Genomic DNA, 22,344 nt, shown 5'->3' with positions numbered 1-22,344 from the left:
GGCCCGGCCAATCAGAATGAGTTTTTCCCCCTTTCCCCCTTTTATGAGATGAGAATTAAGTGATGGAGTGACTTTATTCTTAGCTGGTCAGAGAACCGATGAGGCTTTTCTCCTTAACCTCACTAGGGTAGGGGTCACTATTTTCACCTCCGGATTAAAAGCGTTCCCAAAGTAAACTGCCTGCTACTCAGGACCAGAAGCTAGGAAATGCATACAATTAGTAGAATTGGAAAGACAACACTCCAAAGTTTCTAAAACTTAAAAAATATTGTTTGTGAGTATAACAGAACTGAAAAGGCAGGCAAAAACATGAGGAAAATTCATCCAGGAAGTGCCATTATTTTGAAATGGCTGTTTTTCCAATGAAAGCCTATCCACCATTTAAAGGGATAAGACCCAGATTCCGTTCCCTATGGCTAACACTAGATGTGAACAGTCTTTAGACATTGTTTCAGGCTTGTATTCTGAAAAATTAGGGAGAATGACCACATTGAGTCAGTGGATAGTGGGATGTCCCCAGAGCTGGGTCCTGCAGAGCGCACCTTTCTTGTTGTTCTTTTATATTGACGACGCTGTTTCCAGTTTAAATATAATCTGTTATTTAGGCTAAAAACAACCTGAGGATTGATTATAAACATCGTTTTACATGTTTCTACAAACTTTACGGATACTATTTGGAATTTTCGTCTGCCTCTTGTGACCGCATTTGAGCCATTGGATTACAGAACAAAATGTGCCAACAAAATGTGCCAACAAAATGGTTTCAAGATATAAAGAGGGACTTTATCGAACAAAATGAACATTTATTGTGTAACTGGGAGTGTTGTGAGTGCAACCATATGAAGATCATCATATTTCTGACTTTCGTGACTAGTCTACTTGGCTGGTAACTAACTGTATGTAATGTTTTGTGTGCTGAGCGCCGTCCTCAGATAATCGCATGGTTTGCTTTCGCCTTAAAGCCTTTTTGAAATCTGACATGGCGGCTAGATTAACAAGTTAAGCTCTATTTTGATGTATTACACTTGTGATTTCATGAAATGTAAATATTTATAGTAATTAAATTTGAATTGGTCACTCTGCAATTTCACCGGATGTTGACCAGGTGGGACGCAACCGTCCCAGGTACCCACATGAAGTTAATGTATACGTTGGTGTGTTTTTAAGTTGCTCTGGTGAGAGAAACTCTTCCCACAGTCAGAGCAGAAGTAAGGCTTCTCTCCTGTGTGTGACCTCTGGTGAACTTTTAGCTCAGTTGATGTTTTAAAACGTTTTCCACAGTCAGAGCAGGAGTATGGCTTCTCCCCTGTGTGTGTTCTCTGATGAACTTTTAGATATGCTGATGTTGTGAAGTATTTTCCACAGTCAGAGCAGATGTAAGGCTTCTCTCCTGTATGTATACGTTCATGTGTTTTTAAGATGGAAAATTTAGAGAAACTAGTTCCACACTCAGAGCAGTAATACGGCTTGTCTCCTGTGTGTGTTCTCTGGTGAACTTTTAAGTTGGTCTTTTGAGAGAATCTCTCCCCACAGTCAGGGCAGTAGTAAGGTTTTTCTCCTGTATGGATACGTTGGTGTGTTTTTAAGGTATCCAGTCGAGAGAAACTAACCCCACATTCAGAGCAGACATAAGGCTTCTCTCCTGTGTGTGTTCTCTGGTGAACTTTTAGCTCAGTTGATGTTTTGAAGCATTTTCCACAATCAGAGCAGAAGTACGGCTTCTCACCAGTGTGTATAAGTTGGTGTGTTTTTAAGTTGCTCTGGTGAGAGAAACTCGTCCCACAGTCAGAGCAGACGTAAGGCTTCTCTCCTGTGTGTGTTCTCTGGTGAACTTTTAGCTCATTTGATGTTTTAAAACGTTTTCCACAGTCAGAGCAGTAATAAGGCTTCTCTCCTGTGTGTGTTCTCTGATGAACTTTTAGATATGTTGATGTTGTGAAGCATTTTCCACAGTCAGAGCAGACGTAAGGCTTCTCTCCTGTGTGTGTTCTCTGGTGAACTTTTAGCTCATTTGATGTTTTAAAATGTTTTCCACAGTCAGAGCAGTAATAAGGCTTTTCTCCTGTGTGTGTTCTCTGATGAACCTTTAGATATGTTGATGTTTTGAAGCATTTTCCACAGTCAGAGCAGGAGTATGGCTTCTCCCCTGTGTGTGTTCTCTGATGAACTTTTAGATATGCTGATGTTGTGAAGTATTTTCCACAGTCAGAGCAGGAATAAGGCTTCTCCCCTGTATGTAACCTGGACCCGTACAAATCAGCTGGGCTTGACAATCTGGACCCGCTATTTCTGAAACTATCTGCCGCCATTGTCGCAACCCCTATCACCAGCCTGTTCAACCTCTCTTTCATATCGTCTGAGATCCCCAAGGATTGGAAAGCTGCCGCAGTCATCCCCCTCTTCAAAGGAGGAGACACCCTGGACCCAAACTGCTATAGACCTATATCCATCCTGCCCTGCCTATCTAAGGTCTTCGAAAGCCAAGTCAACAAACAGGTCACTGACCATCTCGAATCCCACCGTACCTTCTCCGCTGTGCAATCTGGTTTCCGAGCCGGTCACGGGTGCACCTCAGCCACACTCAAGGTACTAAATGATATCATAACCGCCATCGATAAAAGACAGTACTGTGCAGCCGTCTTCATCGACCTCGCCAAGGCTTTCGACTCTGTCAATCACCAAATTCTTATCGGCAGACTCAACAGCCTCGGTTTTTCGGATGACTGCCTTGCCTGGTTCACCAATTACTTTGCAGACAGAGTTCAGTGTGTCAAATCAGAGGGCATGCTGTCCGGTCCTCTGGCAGTCTCTATGGGGGTGCCACAGGGTTCAATTCTCGGGCCGACTCTTTTCTCTGTATATATCAATGATGTTGCTCTTGCTGCGGGCGATTCCCTGATCCACCTCTACGCAGACGACACCATTCTATATACTTTCGGCCCGTCATTGGACACTGTGCTATCAAACCTCCAAACGAGCTTCAATGCCATACAGCACTCCTTCCGTGGCCTCCAACTGCTCTTAAACGCGAGTAAAACCAAATGCATGCTTTTCAACCGATCGCTGCCTGCACCCGCATGCCCGACTAGCATCACCACCCTGGATGGTTCCAACCTTGAATATGTGGACATCTATAAGTACCTAGGTGTCTGGCTAGACTGCAAACTCTCCTTCAGACTCACATCAAACATCTCCAATCAAAAATCAAATCCAGAGTCGGCTTTCTATTCCGCAACAAAGCCTCCTTCACTCACGCTGCCAAGCTTACCCTAGTAAAACTGACTATCCTACCGATCCTCGACTTCGGCGATGTCATCTACAAAATGGCTTCCAACACTCTACTCAGCAAACTGGATGCAGTCTATCACAGTGCCATCCGTTTTGTCACTAAAGCACCTTATACCACCCACCACTGCGACTTGTATGCTCTAGTCGGCTGGCCCTCACTACATATTCGTCGCCAGACCCACTGGCTCCAGGTCATTTACAAGTCCATGCTAGGTAAAGCTCCGCCTTATCTCAGTTCACTGGTCACGATGGCAACACCCATCCGTAGCACGCGCTCCAGCAGGTGTATCTCACTGATCATCCCTAAAGCCAACACCTCATTTGGCCGCCTTTCGTTCCAGTACTCTGCTGCCTGTGACTGGAACGAATTGCAAAATCGCTGAAGTTGGAGACTTTTATCTCCCTCACCAACTTCAGGCCAATGTTGAATGTTTACAGTTTTAAACTAGGAAAAGAGCCCCTTAATCTTAGACTTGGGACCACACAGCCACTCCACTGAATAGCAGGCTAATGATGGCTTTGCAATGTTTGCAGTTAGCCACTGATTCTTTCCAAACCACTCATTGTTGAATTTGCAATTTGTTGTGTGATGTTTGTGTCCAATGGCCGATGAGCACCGATACATTTTATCTATAATTTCTCATTATTTCTCTTCATATGACAAAGATAAAAAAGGATTTGCCAGTAGATTGTCGACTTGATTCATGATGATGACTGCTAGCTCAGATTTTGACATGGTCGAACAGATAATTTATTTCACACTGTTTTATCGCTATAACTGTGGGGCTTAAAACAGGTGGCTCACCTGCCCTGAATGATGGGTCTCCACTGAACTTATCTAGAACACTGCAGTGCGTCTGGGTGTTTAACCTTCCCAAGATCCCTCATGTCACCCTGCTCCTCCGTACATTCCACTGGCTTCCAGTCGAAGCTCACATCCACTACAAGACAATGGTGTTTAATTACGGTGCAGCAAGAGGAACTGCCCCATCTCTACCTTCAGGCTCAAACCCTGTATCCCAACCCGAGCACTCAGTTCTGCTACCTCTGGTCTCATGGCCGTCCCACTGCTACAGGTCAAGCTCCCTCTCAGCCCAGTCAAAGCACTTCTCTGTCCTGGTACCCCAATGGTGGCACCAGCTTCCTTCTGATGCAAGGACAGCAGAGTCCCTTCCCATCTGCCCAACAAGGTCTGAAACCTTACGTCTTTAAAGAGTACCCCCCCAAATAATACCACTACTACTAATAATAATAATAAGTGACACTGGAAAATTGAGGAGAAATGTATTTACTGTGATATGTGGTTGTCTCACCTGGCTATCTTAAGATGAATGTACTTAATGTGCTGGTGACATCACAGGGTCAGAGTGAACTCCTGACTGTAGTCATACAAAAACACTCCAGGCACTCAGCCCATAAGAACCATTCATACTGTCAGATCTAATATGAAGAACTGAATACAACCATAAGAACCATTCATACTGTCAGATCTAATATGAAGAACTGAATACAACCATAAGAACCATTCATACTGTCAGATCTAATATGAATGAATACAACCATAAGAACCATTCATACTGTCAGATCTAATATGAAGAACTGAATACAACCATAAGAACCATTCATACTGTCAGATCTAATATGAAGAACTGAATACTAAAGAGAAGAAGAGGTTGACCAGTACATATTCATGTAACTTTATTTTTCATTGGCAGATCAATAAAGTTTGCTTCAATGCAGTTATCCAAACACATTCATGATCAGTAACTAAAATAACTCATCTAGTTTTAAAGACAATTAATAAACACATGGATTCATTTCATAAACTGTGTATCATTAAATAAAGTTGTAAAATAATCCCCCCAAACTAGTGGTGAAAAGTGATCATCACACCATCTCTATCTGATACATGTTAGGGGCGGAAGGTAGACTTGTGGTTAGAGCGTTGGGCCAGTAACCAAAAGGTCCCCGAGCTGACAAGGTAAAACTATGTTGTTCTGCCTCTGAACAAGGCAGTTTACCAACTGTTCCTAGGCCATCATTGTAATTAAGAATTTGTTCTTAACTGACTTGCCTAGTTAAATAAAGGTTCAATAAAAAAGTGTCTACTAGCTCCTTCCCACAGAATACTGCAGAGGGACAACCTGGTCTCAGAGCAAAACGTATTATACTGAACTGCTCACGAACAGTATATATAAACAAAGTTGTGCACAACATTTGAGAGACATTAGCTTTTTGTGCTGGATCTTTTTATTTCAGCTCATGAAACCAACACTTTACATGTTTAGTTTATATTGGAGGTCCAATGTAATGTAACCTAACATAGATTAGGGCCTCATTTATTTCAATTGACTGATTTCCTTATACAAACTGTAAATCTTTGAACTTGTTACAATTGTTGTTCAAACACTTGCAGGACGTATCGTATGTTAAGAATTACAATTTGTATGTTATTTTATGCATTGTTATTCATACAATATGTTACGAACTTGTAATATGTATGATATGTTACGAATTCCAATTTGTTGTTGCTGACGTTAGCTTGGTTAGGGGTGAGGGGTTTAAGATAGAGTTAAATGGGTTTAGGAGAAAGGGTAGCTAACATGCTAAGTAATAGTAGTAAGTAGTTGCCAAGTGATGAGATTCAAACACTCTGACAAGGTTGATTGGTAAAGTAAAGAGAGGCTAAAATCTAGAACGCTCCCTCTCCTCTGCACAGTTCTCTCACAGTGAGAACCAATCGGATTACAGTGTTCTACGCTTTCTTCATTTGATCCAATTACAACTTATTTTATGAGATGAGAATTAAGTGATGGAGTGACTTTATTCTTAGCTGGTCAGAGAACCGATGAGGCTTTTCTCCTTAACCTCACTAGGGTAGGGGTCACTATTTTCACCTCCGGATTAAAAGCGTTCCCAAAGTAAACTGCCTGCTACTCAGGACCAGAAGCTAGGAAATGCATACAATTAGTAGAATTGGAAAGACAACACTCCAAAGTTTCTAAAACTTAAAAAATATTGTCTGTGAGTATAACAGAACTGAAAAGGCAGGCAAAAACATGAGGAAAATTCATCCAGGAAGTGCCATTATTTTGAAATGGCTGTTTTTCCAATGAAAGCCTATCCACCATTTAAAGGGATAAGACCCAGATTCCGTTCCCTATGGCTAACACTAGATGTGAACGGTCTTTAGACATTGTTTCAGGCTTGTATTCTGAAAAATGAAGGAGAATGACCACATTGAGTCAGTGGATAGTGGGATGTCCCCAGAGCTGGGTCCTGCAGAGCGCACCTTTCTTGTTTTTCTTCTATATTGACGACGTTGTTGCCAGTTGAAATATTATCGATTATTTAGGCTAAAAACAACCTGGGAATTGATTATAAACATTGTTTTACATGTTTCTACAAACTTTACGGATACTATTTGGAATTTTCTTCTGCCTCTTGTGACCGCATTTAAGCCATTGGATTACAGAACAAAATGTGCCAACAAAATGGAGGTTTCAAGATATAAAGAGGGACTTTATCGAACAAAATGAACCTTTATTGTGTAACTGGGAGTGTTGTGAGTGCAACCATATGAAGATCATCATATTTCTGACTTTCGTGACTAGTCTACTTGGCTGGTAACTGTATGTAATGTTTTGTGTGCTGAGCGCCGTCCTCAGATAATCGCATGGTTTGCTTTCGCCTTAAAGCCTTTTTGAAATATGACATGGCGGCTAGATTAACAAGTTAAGCTTTATTTTGATGTATTACACTTGTGATTTCATGAAATGTAAATGTTTATAGTAATTAAATTTGAATCGGTCACTCTGCAATTTCACCGGATGTTGACCAGGTGGGACGCAACCGTCCCAGGTACCCACATGAAGTTAATGTATACATTGGTGTGTTTTTAAGTTGCTCTGGTGAGAGAAACTCTTCCCACAGTCAGAGCAGAAGTAAGGCTTCTCTCCTGTGTGTGTTCTCTGGTGAACTTTTAGCTCAGTTGATGTTTTAAAACGTTTTCCACAGTCAGAGCAGGAATAAGGCTTCTCTCCTGTGTGTGTTCTCTGATGAACTTTTAGATAACTTGATGTTTTTAAGCATTTTCCACAGTCAGAGCAGACATAAGGCTTCTCTCCTGTATGTATACGTTCATGTGTTTTTAAGATGGAAAATTTAGAGAAACTAGTTCCACACTCAGAGCAGTAATAAGGCTTCTCTCCTGTGTGTGTTCTCTGGTGAACTTTTAAGTTGGTCTTTTGAGAGAAACTCGCCCCACAGTCAGAGCAGTAGTAAGGCTTCTCTCCTGTATGGATACGTTGGTGTGTTTTTAAGGTATCCAGTCGAGAGAAACTAACCCCACAGTCAGAGCAGACGTAAGGCTTCTCTCCTGTGTGTGTCCTCTGGTGAAGTTTTAGCTCAGTTGATGTTTTGAAGCATTTTCCACAGTCAGAGCAGAAGTAAGGCTTCTCTCCTGTGTGTATAAGTTGGTGTGTTTTTAAGTTGCTCTGGTGAGAGAAACTCGTCCCACAGTCAGAGCAGACGTAAGGCTTCTCTCCTGTGTGTGTTCTCTGGTGAACTTTTAGCTCATTTGATGTTTTAAAACGTTTTCCACAGTCAGAGCAGTAATAAGGCTTCTCTCCTGTGTGTGTTCTGTGTTTTTATGAACTTTTAGATATGTTGATGTTGTGAAGCATTTTCCACAGTCAGAGCAGACGTAAGGCTTCTCTCCTGTGTGTGTTCTCTGGTGAACTTTTAGCTCATTTGATGTTTTAAAACGTTTTCCACAGTCAGAGCAGTAATAAGGCTTTTCTCCTGTGTGTGTTCTCTGATGAACCTTTAGATATGTTGATGTTTTGAAGCATTTTCCACAGTCAGAGCAGGAGTATGGCTTCTCTCCTGTGTGTGTTCTCTGATGAACTTTTAGATATGTTGATGTTGTGAAGCATTTTCCACAGTCAGAGCAGAGTATGGCTTCTCCCCTGTATGTATACGTTCATGTGATTTTAAGTGGGAAAGCTGAGAGAAACTAGTTCCACAGTCAGGGCAGAAGAAAGGCTTCTCTCCTGTGTGTGTTCTCTGATGACGTTTTAACACATTTGATGTTTTAAAACATTTTCCACAGTCAGAGCAGGAATAAGGCTTTGCTCCTGTGTGTATACGTTGGTGTGTTTTTAAGGTGCCCAGCTGAGAGAAACTCTCCCCACAGTCAGAGCAGAAGAAAGGCTTCTCTCCTGTATGTATACGTTCATGTGATTTTAAGTGGGAAAGCTGAGAGAAACGAGTTCCACAGTCAGGGCAGAAGAAAGGCTTCTCTCCTGTGTGTATTTCTTAGGTGTATTTTTAGCTTTGATAGAAATGGGAAAATCTCTTCACAATGTGGGCAATGATGAGACCTCTTTGCTCTCTGATCTTCCTGCTGTTGCTCTTTGGATGTGGAGAATGTCTCAACATGGTATCCTGTGTGAACAACAGAAAAAACAGTCAGTTGGTGTGATATACATGTTAATCAAATGTATTTTATGAAGCACTTTTTACATCAGTAGTTGTCACAAAGTGCTTAACCTGTCTGGTTCAAATCCCATAATTAAAATGATTTTACACCATTTTAAAGATAAACTTCTTATAAATCCAGCCACAGTGTTCGATTTCAAATAGGCTTTACGGCGAAAGCACACCAAACGATTATGTTAGGTCAGCACCTAGTCACAGAAAACCATACAGTCATTTTCCAGCCAAGGAGAGGTCTCATAAAAGTCAGAAATAGCGATTAAATTAATCACTAACCTTTGATGATCTTCATCAGATGGCACTCACAGGACTTCATGTTACACAATAAATGTGTGTTTTGTTCGATAAAGTTAATCTTTATGTCCAAAAACCCCATTTGAAATTGTTGTGTTGTGTTCAGAATTGCATTGTCTCAAACAAACATCCGATGAAAGTAGAGAGCCACATCAAAAAACAGAAATACTCATCATAAACATTGATAAAAGATACAAGTGTTAAACATACAAATACAGATAAACTTCTCATTAATGCAACCGCTGTGTCAGATTTCAAAAAGGCTTTACGGCGAAAGCACACTCTGCGATTATGTTAGTTCAGTGACTAGACACAGAAACCCATACAGCCATTTTCCAACCAAGGAGAGCTTCACAAAAGTCAGAAATAGCATTAAAATTAATCACTTTCCTTTGATGATCTTCATCTGGTGGCACTCCCAGGTCTCCATGTTCGACAACAAATGTTTGTTTTCTTCGATAAAGTTAATCTTTATGTCCAAATACCTCAGTTTTGTTGGTGCGTTTAGTTCAGAAATCCAAAGGCACAATAAGCACTCTCGAAAAGTAAAAAAACACAATAAAAGATAGTAGAAACATGTCAAACGATGTTTAAAATCAATCTTTAGGTTGCCTTTGTCATAAATAATCAATAATATTTCAACCGGACAAAAGCTTCGTCAATGGAAAAAGGTAAACAAGAAATGCGCGCTCCCGATCACGTGCCTGGCTCATGGATGGAAATTTCCACTGTCCTCTCATTGAAAGCGGTGTATCTCCCTCATTTTTCAGAGTAAAAGCCTGAAACAATGCCTAAAGACTGGTCACGTGTTGAGGAAGCCATAGAGATCTGAAACACTGCCTAAAGACTGTTCACATGTTGAGGAAGACAGATTTCCACTGGGTCCTAAGTCTTTGTATGGTGGATAGGCTTTCAATGGAAAAACAGTGGTTCAAAATAATAGTACTTCCTGGTTGGATTTTCCTCTGGTTTTCGCCTGCCATATCAGTTCTGTTATACTCAGTCATTATTTTAACAGTGTTTTCTATCCAAATCGACTAATTATATGCATATCCTAGCTTATGGGCCCGAGTAGCAGGCAGTTTAATTTGGGCACGCTTTTCATCCAAAATTCCAAATGCTGCCCCCTACCCTAGTGAAGTTAACTTCTTTGTATTGGGTAGCTTGTATGAAAAACGTGCCCAAATTAAGCTGCCTGCTACTCAGCCAAAAAAGCTAGAATATGCATATAAATACAACATTTGGATAGAAAACACTCTGACGTTTCTAAAACTGTTTGAATGGTGTCTGTGAGTATAACAGAACTCATATGGCAGGTAAAATCCTGAGAAAAAAATCCTACCAGGAAGTGGGAAATCTGAGGTTTGTAGTTATTCAACTCAGCTCCTATTGAAGATACCGTGTGATGTTAGTTATTTTTAACTTCCCAAGGCTTCCACTAGATGTCAACAGTATTTAGAACCTGTTTTGAGGATTCTACTCTAAAGGGGGGGGCTCATAAGGGCTCTATGAGTGAGTGGTCTGGCAGAGTGCCACAGCCTCGGTCTGGCGCGCTCACGTGAAAGGTAGCTACGTTCCACTTCATTTGTACAGACAAAAGAATACATGTAGAAGCACAGTGGCCACAAAAAAACTCCCTAGAAAGCAGGAACCTAGGAAGAAACCGAGAGAGGAACCAGGCTCAGAGTGGTGACCAGTCCTCTTCTGGCCATACCGGGTGACAGGTAGCCTAGTGGTTTAGAGCAACCGAAGGTTGCAAGATCAAAATGAGCTGACAAGGTAAAAATCTGTCGTTCTGCCCCTGAGCAAGGCAGTTAACCCAATGTTCCGAGGCCATCATTGAAAATAAGAATTTGTTCCTAACTGACTTGCCTAGTTAACCTGTTTGGGTGCATGTCCAAACGCTAGCAGGACACCTACGACAACATCTGGTGATATATAAGTGTCTTACATAATTTAAAAGCTTCTTGTTAATCCAACTGCGTTGTCAGATTTGAAAAAGGCTTTACGGAGAAAGCATACCACGCGATTATGTGAGGACAGCTCCCCACGTCAAAATACTTTTTCAACCAGCACAGGCGTCACAAAATCACAGACAGCAATTAAATAAATCACTTACCTTTAAAGATCTTCCTCTGATTGCAATCCCAAGGGTCCCAGCTACACAATGAATGGTTGTTTTTGTTCGATAATATCCTTCATTATATCCCAAAAGTATCAGTTTAGATGGCACGCTTGATTCAGTAGGTGACTCGTTCAACATACACACAAACGAATCCTAAAGGTTACCGGTAAAGATCGTCCAAAAAAATCAAACAAAGTTTCCAATTAATCCTCAGGTATTCTAATATGTAAATAAACAATAATATTTAAGACGGAGAATAGTGTGTTCAATAGCAAAGATAAATAACGAAGAGCGCACTCTCGTTGATGCGTGCAACATGACTACCTTTCTAATGGGGGACATCTTGGAAAAACTACAAATACTCATTTTTCAAAAACAAGCATGAAACCCTTTCTAAAGACTGTTGACATCTAGTGGAAGCCAAATTAACTGCAATCTGGGTCCTATCAATTTGAATATCCCATAGGCAAGCATTGAAAAAATCTGTGACCTCAAGAATTGAAAATTCCGGATGGATTTTACTCAAGGTTTTCGCCTGTCATATCAGTTCTGTTATACCCACAGACATTATTTTTTCAGTTTTAGAAACTTCAGAGTGTTTTCTATCCAATGCTATCAAGTATATGCATATCCTAGCTTCTGGGCAGTTTACTTTGGGCACGTCAGTCATCGGAAATTCCGGACAATTACCAGTATGCTAAGAAAGTGAAATAAAGGTTACATTTTTTTTTTTAAATACACTACCATTAGTGGTGAAATAAATGAATAAATTCTAAAGTTACAAATGTCCATGTTTTTTAAAGAATAGCACATTTTTTGTCCAATCAAATAATGTCAAAGTGATTCAGAACATTGTGGACTTGTTATAGTTGTTATTCTAATTCTCAGTTTGCTCATTGTATTTGGGTGGCCAAGCTCATAGGAAGAGTCTTGTCTGGGCACTCTCCAAATTAGTGGAGTGCTGCAGAGATGGTTGTCCTTCTGGAAGATCTCTCCATTGAAGACAGTCTCCCCCAACCAGAATAGTTTGGATGCTCCCGGAAGTCGCCTCTTCAAACTGTTCATTGAGACTGGTGTTTTGGGGTACTTTAATGCTGCAGAAATGTTTTGGTACCTGTCTCTCAGATCTGTGCCACACAAAATCCTGTCACTTGCCCAGTTGGACAAATCCTTCCACCTCATGACTTGGTTTTAACTCTGACATGCAGTGTCAAATGTGGGACCTGACATAGACAGGTGTGTGCCTGTCCAAATCATGTCCAATCAATTGAATTTACCACAGCTGGACTCCAAGTTGTAGAAACATCTCAAGGATCATCTCATAGCAAAGGGTCTGAAAACTTAGGTAAAAAAAGCTTTTTTTTTAAAAAATTACATTTGCAAGAATTTCTAAAAACCTGTTTTGGCTTTGTCATTATGGGGTATTGTGATGTCATTATGGGATATTGTGATGTCATTATGGGATATTGTGATGTCAGATTTTATTGTAATCAATTTTAGAGGAAAAACATGTCATCAGGCTTAGAATGAACTGGCTGTAACGTACCAAAATGGGAGAAATGGGAAGGGGTCTGACAGTGCCCTCGGAAAGTATTCAGATCCCTTGACTTTTTCCACATTGTTATGTTACAGCCTAATTCTATAATTAAATAAAAAAAATATCCTCAGCAATCTACACACAATACCCCATAATGACAAAGTGAAAACAGGTTTAGACATTTTTGCAAATGTATAAAAACAAAAAAAACAAGAGACTCAAAATTGAGTTCAGATGCTTCCTGTTTCCAATAATCATCCTTGAGATGTTTCTACAACTTGATATATACAAAATATTAAATATCCACTACTGTTCAAACGTCTGGGGTCACGTAGAAATGTCCTTGTTTTGAAAGAAAAGCACATTGTTTGTCCATTAAAATAACATCAAATTGATCAGAAATACAGTGAAGACATTGTTATTGTTGTAAATGACTATTGTAGCTGGAAACGGCAGATATTTTATGGAATATCTACATAGGTGAACAGAGGCCCATTATCAGCAACCATCACTCCTGTGATCCAATGGCATGTTGTGTTAGCTAATCCAAGTTGATCATTTTATTTTTTGAGGGCCTTACAGGCTAATTCCCCATCATTAGATAAACCCTTTTGAGTCTTGGCCTAGAAAATCCCGGTTGGCGCAGTGGTTAACAATGTAAGTGTACCACCTGTGCCACCAGAGACTCTGGGTTGTGGGATAAAAGATGCGCCCAGGCTCTGTGACTTCCTAGGCCGCGACCGGGGGTCTGTGGGCAGCACACAATTGGCCTAGCATCGTCCGGTTTAGGGTTTGGCCGGTAGGGATATCCTCATCGCACCCAAACAGTGGCTCCTGTGGCGGGCCGGGCGCAGTGCAGCGATCATCTAACCAAGGTGACAGAAATATAAATCAGGTGCACAGTGTTTCCTGTATGCCTAACTTGGTGATTGAGGGTATTAAACATTTTCAACGTTCTTGAGACAATGTGTGGGCAAAGGCAGGCGTGACAAGTTTTTAAATGTTTTGCTTCGCTGTGAAGTCTTGAGTTGTTCAGGGATGTGTGATGTCAGAATTACAGAATTCAACCTAGCAATAGACTGGTCATAACTTATGGAGGTCTAATATATGAAGATAACTTATAGATAGAACCAGCTCTTACCGTGACTAACAGTTGTCCTAATCTCCTCCTCCTCTTCTTCATCTTTAATGTTGACATTCAGCTCCAGTGTTTGACTGCAGTCTTCCAGCTTCACTGATGCCATCTCTGGATCCTGCAGAGCAAACTGGGCTCCACTGTCACAATCAGGACCCAGTGACTGTAGGTTCCTACTCAGTGTGGAAGGAGAGTGGCAGGCTGGGTTTGTCCTCACTGTTGATGTTACTGGCCTCAGATTAAGGTCTGTAGTAATAAAGACAAACAGAAACAAAAGTTATTTTCTTGACAGTTCTGGCACTTTATTCTGTAAAAATATTTTCTCTTTTTTCATGTTCAATTATCTCATTTCAGTAGATCGGGTAGATAATCCCTGACAAAACATTAATTCACGTTAGACACAAAGTACACATTTTAAATTGCACAACATAAGTGCACTTAATCTATAGTAGATTTCCTAAATTCACATAAATGCATAAATGACTCAACAACCATTTAGTACAAGATCACAGTATGTTTCAGGCAGCACTATGTACTATTTTATGAATAACCTTGTCTTCACTGTATTAAGCTCCATCAGTCTGCACTGTCGTTCCACCAGTCTGTCTTACAGCCTCTGCATATGATACATCATGACAGATTCTATATATCTGAGCATCTCTCTGCACCTGGCATCCACCAAATGCTGCTCTGTCTGTCCTCCACACAATTGCAACACTTAACTGTCACATTGCTCCAACATTCACTGTAATCATGTTCCCCACCACACTTGGCACATCTTTTCACTGAACAGCTCATGTCCAATTCTTTGAGCATACAAAAAGATGGACTTTTATGATTCCCATTTTTGTGGCATGATGTGTTAAATAGAAAATTTCCCAGACCTGCTTTTCTGTACATAAACACAGCTGATGTAAGAAGGGAATAAATGATTGGTTGAATGAGGAGGCTGGGTCAAAATCTCTGACATTGAAGCTAAGGAATCCTATTCTGTACTTTTCCAGACAAAACCTTCTAACACCTCAACATCACTGAAGGGAATTACTGAAGCTCCGATAAATACATTTGATTGGTTGAATGAGAGAGGCTTCACTTCTTTAACCCTCTTTCCTACTGATCAACCTTTAGGCTTCAACCACTCTGTCTCCCTTCACATGTTCTTTAACAATATCATCCATGGACATAGATATTGGGACCTCAGAGATTATTACTCCCTTCAATGTAGCATCAGCTCCAGGGTCATGGCTTCTGAGCTTCGTCCCATTATGATTTTCCATTTGAAGAATCTTCCCTTCCTGAACCTGACCAGCACAAGATATTAACAATCTACCACTTTCAATTTTTATTTCACCTTTATTTAACCAGGTAGGCTAGTTCAGAACAAGTTCTCATTTACATGGATGCAGCCCAGTTTAACTTCAACTCTTTTTATGGCCTTGGTTAATCAGGGTGTAAATGAGGCCCTGTGGTTTCCTCAAACACCATCCCAACTTTCCACATTATTACTCTAGTTCCCTACCTTGGGCCTCTAGTTACTATACTACATGCACCCCTGCTTCCAGTATCATTATCTCTGTTCTTCCTGTCTTTCCACTACAGACCATTCAAATACTAGGCCCTCATCCTCCCACTCCATATCATCAGAACTGTCCCCCACATTGATCGCATTCCAGCACAGCTGTTGCTTCTCAAACTCTCTCCTTTTCCATTGTTTCAGGGGTGTCAAACTCATTCCATTGAGGGCCGAGTCTCCTCGGTTTTTTCCCCCATTTCAATTAAAACTTATACAATCAGATGAGGGGAGTTCCTTTCTAATTAGTGACCTTAATTCATTAATCAAGTACAAGGGTGGAGCGAAAACCCGCAGACACTTGGTCCTCCATGGAATGAGTTTGACACGAGCAAACTCCTAGAACACCCATTAATCGACGCCATTTGACCATGCAGTTGGCCTCTCCATCCAAATCGCGAGTGAAGGATAAACTCGCGAGTTAGCTTCCCTCAATTACCAGCTTTTCCATCATTTTACACAAAACCAAGAACATGTAAAAACGAACCTCAAATAAGTGGAAAATGATGTACATGCACTCAGACAAACCCAAAGTCTATGTTGAAAATATTTTTTTACACGTTCTTCACTCACTCGGTTTGACCCCAAAATAACACAAACAATTAAAACCTTTACCAAACGTGATAATACATTAACTGATTTGTTACCGAGCGTGTTATATATTCTCTCGACATTAGCCAGTTTAAACATGCTATTACATACCTACAATGATACATTTGAAACGGACACAACCACTATCGACATAACAACACAGTTCTGTCGTTTCGACCCGGAACTTCCTGTTCCCCACTATGACATGTTCAAAAGCATCATCTTATTCTCTGCTATACTGACATTTACACAAACATAACGTGTCTGCCGCCACCTACTGTAAGGTTAGTAAACTGTAGAAGAAAATACATTTCCTTTGCCGAAAAGGGGAGGTGGAACAACGACATCAAAACATAGATTACAAACAATAGACAATCGAGCTAGGGGTTGCAATATCACATTACAATTACACAAGGACCTGCATATACTTACAATTCTAACAGCTTTTTTTGTTAGTAGAGCATTTAACCATCTTAAAATACAGTTCAATGTCCTTTTGTAGGGTACGAAAATGTGGTTTTCTGTTTGTAAATTGACATGAAATTTGGCCAATGAAATTAATTACATAAAAATGTTTCAGCTTATTTCTATTGTATGTAAAGAATCCAAACAGTCCATCTCTCCACAATAGTGTAAAATCTTCATAAATGTGTTCAATTATAAACCTACTGATGTCTTGCCACAGTTTTCTTACATGCATACAATGCCAAAAAAGATGCAACACTGTTTCTGGGTGGTCATTACAAAAGGAACAATTTGAGTTGATGTTTTCCTTAAACTTCTTCATATTGTGGTTGGCAGGATAATATTTATGAATAATTTTAAAGGAAACTTCCTTAATTGTGTTAACAAGTAGGTATGTTTGTGGCAACATCCAAACTTTTTCTAACAGATATTATCAATAAATCCATTCCAATAAGGCACGACATAAGGTTGTATACTTTAGACCATCTTAGTAACTACATACATCCTGCTGAAACAAGGATCGTTTTGTCGCTCTGTTGTTGAATGGACCAAAAGTTTCCGTCCTGAAAAACGAAATTCTTTCTTACTGATGAGTTGAGCTCGATAGTGGTTTTAAATTCCATGTTTTAAATGGCAAAACCAATTAAATTCAGTTCATGTTCTAATATCATGTTTAAACTGTTGTAAGAAACTTATCATTTCATGAATTAAACAGAATATGAAGTTATCACGTTTGGTAAAGGTTTTAAGTTCAGTTTGTTCTTGTTTGAGTCAAACCCCAGAGGTGAAGAACATTTTAAAATGTAAAAGACAGGTAAAATGAAGTAAATGTTACATAATTTATTTTACAATGGCATAGTATTCAAGCAAGGTCCTGGAAGGTTTCAAATCAGTCCTGTACATTTCGTAAACTATTTTCAAACCTGCCTAAAGGTCGTTTACTTCTGTTCTTAAAATTTGGAATGTTTATGAGCTTTTAAAACATTGTTATTGTTTGAAGGTTTATCTGATGCCTGTTTAAAACTTTCAAGGTTTCGGTTCACAGACACATTCATTTCTGCTTGATGTTGTTTATGAGGTCAATAACAGTACAATTAAGAAGTGTCGTACTTCAAATCATAATGTAGTAAATAATAGATCAACTCCATGAATGTTTCTAATCATTAATGCTCATGTTGTTTAAATATATGAATGGCGACATCAAACTATATTTTCCTCTATGGAGTCAACAGGGTCAACAGAAGGTAGGCTCTGAAGGTCATCCTTGACACGTTCCTGAATTAAGGGCCAACTATTTCTGCAAGGAATGGCGTCGATTGTGTTTAAATCGTTTGTAAACTCATCAGTAACCAGAGGAGAAGATGACGCCTTGCACATGTCGTAGTTGGGAACAGGAAGTTTTCTCGGGTAGAAAACCACAAAGTGTGTTGGAACTGTCCGTTTCAAATTAGTATTATTGTAGGTATGTACTAGCATGTTTAAATTTCTAATCTCGAAAGAATATAAACATGCTGGTAACAAATCCGTCAAGGTATTATCACGTTTGATAAAGGTTTTAATTGTACGTGTTATTTTGGGGTCAAACCGAGTGAGTGAAGAACGTGATTTAAAAATGAACGTGATTTAAAACGATGATTTTTCAAGTCACTAGCAAGACTTTGGGTTTGTCTGAGTGTGTGTACATTGGAATTTTGTCAAAATCCACTTATTTGAGTTCGTTTTTACATGTTCTTGGTTTTGTGTAAAATTATGTTTATGAAGCTGGTAAATAGCCTGTCCAAACCATCCTGATCTCGCGAAGTTTACATACTCTTGTTCGTTCATGTAGGTCGCGATATCTAATGGTCTTGATGCTGGTCAAATGGCGGCTTCAGATTTTTGGTCGTCGTTCTAGGAGTTTGCTCGTGGTGAAATGGCTGACATTATTGAAGGGAAGTGTCTGCGGGTTTTGCTCCACCTTGTACTTGATTAATGAATTAAGGTCACTAATTAGTGAGGAACTCACCTCAACTGATTGTCTATGTTTTAATTGAAAGGAAAAAATAAAACCCGCTGAGACTCGGCCCTCAATGGAATGAGTTTGACACCCCTGAAACAATGGAAATGGATGAGAGTTTGAGAAGCAACAGCTGTGCTGGAATGCGATCAATGTGGGGGACAGTTCTGATGACATGGAGTGGGAGGATGAGGGCCAAGTATTTGAATGGTCTGTAGTGGAAAGACATAGGAAGAACAGAGATAATGATACTGGAAGCAGAGGCCATGTACCAAGTATAGTAACTTGAGAGGCCCAGGTAGGGAACTAGAGTCCTAATGTGGCTGAGCTGGAAAGTTGGGATGGTGTTTGAGGACATGGCAAAGGGTTCAAATGTTCATAGATTAACCAAGGCCATAAAATAATCAGTTGAAGTTAAACTGGTCATCATCTCAGGAGTAAATGTCATTTGGCTGATCATACTGATCATTGAACAGGGTTCCTACCTGGCCTGATGTCTCTCTTGAAAACTGCAGGTCTGACAGGAGCACGTCCGGTGAACATTGGTCAGGGTTCTATAGCAGAACAGTTGAAACTGGAGCAGCAACAGTGAATCATCAGGTTTTTAAATGCCAAAAGAATGGAACTATGTAGAATCTGATGGCGTTCTATAGCATAACAGCTTGAAAATCCTGAAAGTTTTATTATCATTTGAAGAATCCATGGCTGGTCCCGTGGTAAGAAGTGGAACATGATTACAGTGAATGATGGAGCAATGTGACAGTTAAGTGTTGCAATTGTGTGGAGGACAAAGAGCAGCATTTGGTGGATGCCAGGTGCAGAGAGACGCTCAGATATATAGAATCTGTCATGATGTATCATATGCAGAGGCTGTAAGACAGACTGAGCTTCCATGGCTGGTCCTGTAGTAAGAGGACCTACTGTCAGACTGATTGAGCTTCCATGGCTAATATGTACTTCATAGCTTTCATTGGTAAGGTTATCAACATCTTGGATTGTGTAAAGCAGAAATACCAGGTTGAAAGTTATCTTGTAAACTGCAGCAGAGTTGTTGGGGGTAACAGATTTACTGTCGGTATGTTTTTTGATAAACTGGATAATCTGGGGGTGGATTGTCTCAGCATGATATAAACCCCAATGTTTGCAAACACAGAAAGGGATCCATTGATATAGTTTATTGGGAGGTATGGGAGAGTTTTTTTGGGGAAGGGGAGGGTGTGGTAGAAGTTAATAGGGATTTCTTGGTTTATTTTCTTAGTACAGAATTAGACAGACATGGACCTTAAACATTTGTTTGTGGACCTCCATGATACCATAGGAGGTCTGCATCAACGGACTTCAGTGCAGGTAGTGCCTCATCAGAGAGAGAACATTTCAGTTGCTCTACAGTTTTGAAGCTGAATGTAATGATTATCAGTTCTTTACATGTGTACTAATATTCAGACACATTCAGTTGTTTCTATATTTATCTATAATTCAGGGTTTTCACACAGGGCTTCAAGTAAATTAATATTAGTGCCTGAAAAGTCCTTGAATTTGACTTGCCACTGTACGACCCCTGATAATTCTTAATATGGTGTGAATGGGAAATACAATTGGTTTTTGTGAGTGAAATAATACAGTGAAGACAAGGTTATTCAGGAAAATAGTACATAGTGCTGCCTGAAACATACTGTGATCTTGTACTAAATGGTTTTTGAGTCATTTATGCATTTATGTGAATTTAGGAAATCTACTATAGATTAAGTGCACTTATGTTGTGCAATTTAAAATGTGTACTTTGTGTCTAATGTGAATGAATGTATTGTCAGGGATTATCTACCTGATCTACTGAAATTAGATAATTGAACAAGAAAAACAAGAAAATATTTTTACAGAATAAAGTGCCAGAACTGTCAAGAAAATAACTTTTGTGTCCGTTTGTCTTTATTACTACAGACCGACTCAGATTAAGTCTGAGGCCGGTAACATCAACAGTGAGGACAAACCCAGCCTGCCTCTCTCCTTCCACACTGAGTAGAAACCTACAGTCACTGGGTCCTGATTGTGACAGTGGAGCCCAGTTTGCACTGCAGGATCCAGAGATGGCATCAGTGAAGCTGGAAGACTGCAGTCAAACACTGGAGCTGAATGTCAACATTAAAGATGAAGAAGAGGAGGAGAAGATTAGGACAACTGTTAGTCATGGTAAGAGCTGGTTCTATCTATAAGTTATCTTCATATATTAGACCTCCATAAGTTATGACCAGTCTATTGCTAGGTTGAATTCTGTAATTCTGACATCACACATCCCTGAACAACTCAAGACTTCACAGCGAAGCAAAACATTTAAAAACTTGTCACGCCTGCCTTTGCCCACACATTGTCTCAAGAACGTTGAAAATGTTTAATACCCTCAATCACCAAGTTAGGCATAATTCAAAATTGGCATTTTGGGACGATTCAGTAAACCATCCTAAAATCTTGTAGGAAATTCGTTTTTTTTTGTTAGTTGTAACAGTAATGTTATGCTATAATATTTGGTGATGTGGACTGCTAATTAATCATTAGGTGATCGTCCAAGACATTGATCTAACTTTACTAAAAAACACCATTGTGGCGGCTCATCATTTGCAGCACTACACCCCTGCAGTCTGCTGCACCGAACTAGTGATTGATGCTCACCTAGCCTACTCTTTTGTCTCACAACATTTGGTAACATAGAAACAAGAGAACATGTTTGGCTGTTTTTATGAAAGTCTGGGAATATTTGGCCAAGGAAACATTTCTGGTTGGTGTCAAGGAATGTCACACAGGGAGACTTTTTAAAACAGGATTGAGTGAAGTATTTCAACGATTTTACTGAGTTACAGTTCATATAAGGGGCGGCAGGTAGCCTCGTGGTTAGAGCGTTGGGCCAGTAACCTAAAGGTTGCTGGATGGAATCCCTGAGCTGACAAGGAAAACATCTGTCGTTCTGCCCCTGATCAAGGCAGTTAACCCACTGTTACCCCGGAAGGCCGCCATTGTTAGTAAGAATTGTTCTGAACTGACTTGTCTAGTTAATTAAAGGTTAAAGTAAAGGGCAACCTTTCGGTTACGAGCCCAATGCTCTAACCACTAAGCTACCTGTCACCCGTTACAGCCAGAGAGACAACACTCTGAGCCTGGTTCCTCTCTGAGTTTCTTCCTCGGTTCCTGCTTTATAGGGATTTTTTTTGTGGCCACTGAGCTTCTACACCTGCGTTGCTTGCTCTTTGGCGGATTTTAGGCTGGGTTTCTGTTAAGCACTTTGTGACAACTACTGATGTAAAAAGGTCTTCATAAAATACATTTGACTGACATGAAAATCACACCAACTGACTGGTTCTTTTGATGTTCACACAGGAGACCATGTTGAGAAATTCTCTACATCCAGAGAGCAACAGCAGGAAGATCAGAGAGCTAAGAGGTCTCACCACTGCCCACATTGTGAAGAGATTTTCCCATTTCTATCAAAGCTAAAAATACACCTAAAAATACACACAGGAGAAGCCTTACTCCTGCTCTGACTGTGGAAAATGCTTCAAAACCTGAACACTGACTTTCTTCTGCTCTGACTGTGGGGAGTTTCTCTCAGCTGGGCACCTTAAAAACACACCAACGTATACACACAGGAGATAAGCCTTATTCCTGCTCTGACTGTGGAAAATGATTTCTCAAAACATCAACTGAGAAAAGCGTTCATCAGAGAACACACAGGAGAGAAGCATTACTCCTGCCCTGACTGTGGAAAAAGTTTCTCCCGATCGGATAACTTAAAATCACATGAACGTATACATACAGGAGAGATGCCATACTCCTGCTCTGACTGTGGAAAATTCTT

General features: G+C 40.1%; 1 protein-coding gene and 1 long non-coding RNA gene across 3 annotated transcripts; both read right to left on the bottom strand.

Moving 5' to 3' along the window:
* Nucleotides 1-217: 217 nt before the first annotated feature.
* On the bottom strand, nt 218-7,925 carry LOC127920081 (zinc finger protein 135-like; the record flags this gene model as incomplete). Its single annotated transcript, XM_052503897.1, has 2 exons — nt 218-542; nt 6,581-7,925. A coding segment is annotated over one exon (762 nt), but the record flags the coding sequence as incomplete, so codon positions are not given.
* A 538-nt stretch (nt 7,926-8,463) lies between these two features.
* Nucleotides 8,464-16,208, bottom strand: LOC127920082 (uncharacterized). 2 transcript variants are annotated; one of them, XR_008105061.1, is made up of 3 exons: nt 16,151-16,208; nt 13,885-14,124; nt 8,464-8,736 (listed from the first exon to the last, which is right to left on the bottom strand). It is a non-coding gene; the product is annotated as an uncharacterized LOC127920082 (long non-coding RNA). The 2 variants fall into 2 exon arrangements; XR_008105062.1 differs by lacking the exon at nt 16,151-16,208 and adding an exon at nt 15,702-15,760.
* Between the last annotated feature and the right edge of the window lie 6,136 nt (nt 16,209-22,344).

The sequence above is a fragment of the Oncorhynchus keta genome, unplaced genomic scaffold (assembly GCF_023373465.1).
Source record: "Oncorhynchus keta strain PuntledgeMale-10-30-2019 unplaced genomic scaffold, Oket_V2 Un_contig_18258_pilon_pilon, whole genome shotgun sequence".
Classification (NCBI taxonomy): Eukaryota; Metazoa; Chordata; class Actinopteri; order Salmoniformes; family Salmonidae; genus Oncorhynchus; species Oncorhynchus keta.
This window is presented reverse-complemented; position numbering and strand designations above follow the sequence as displayed.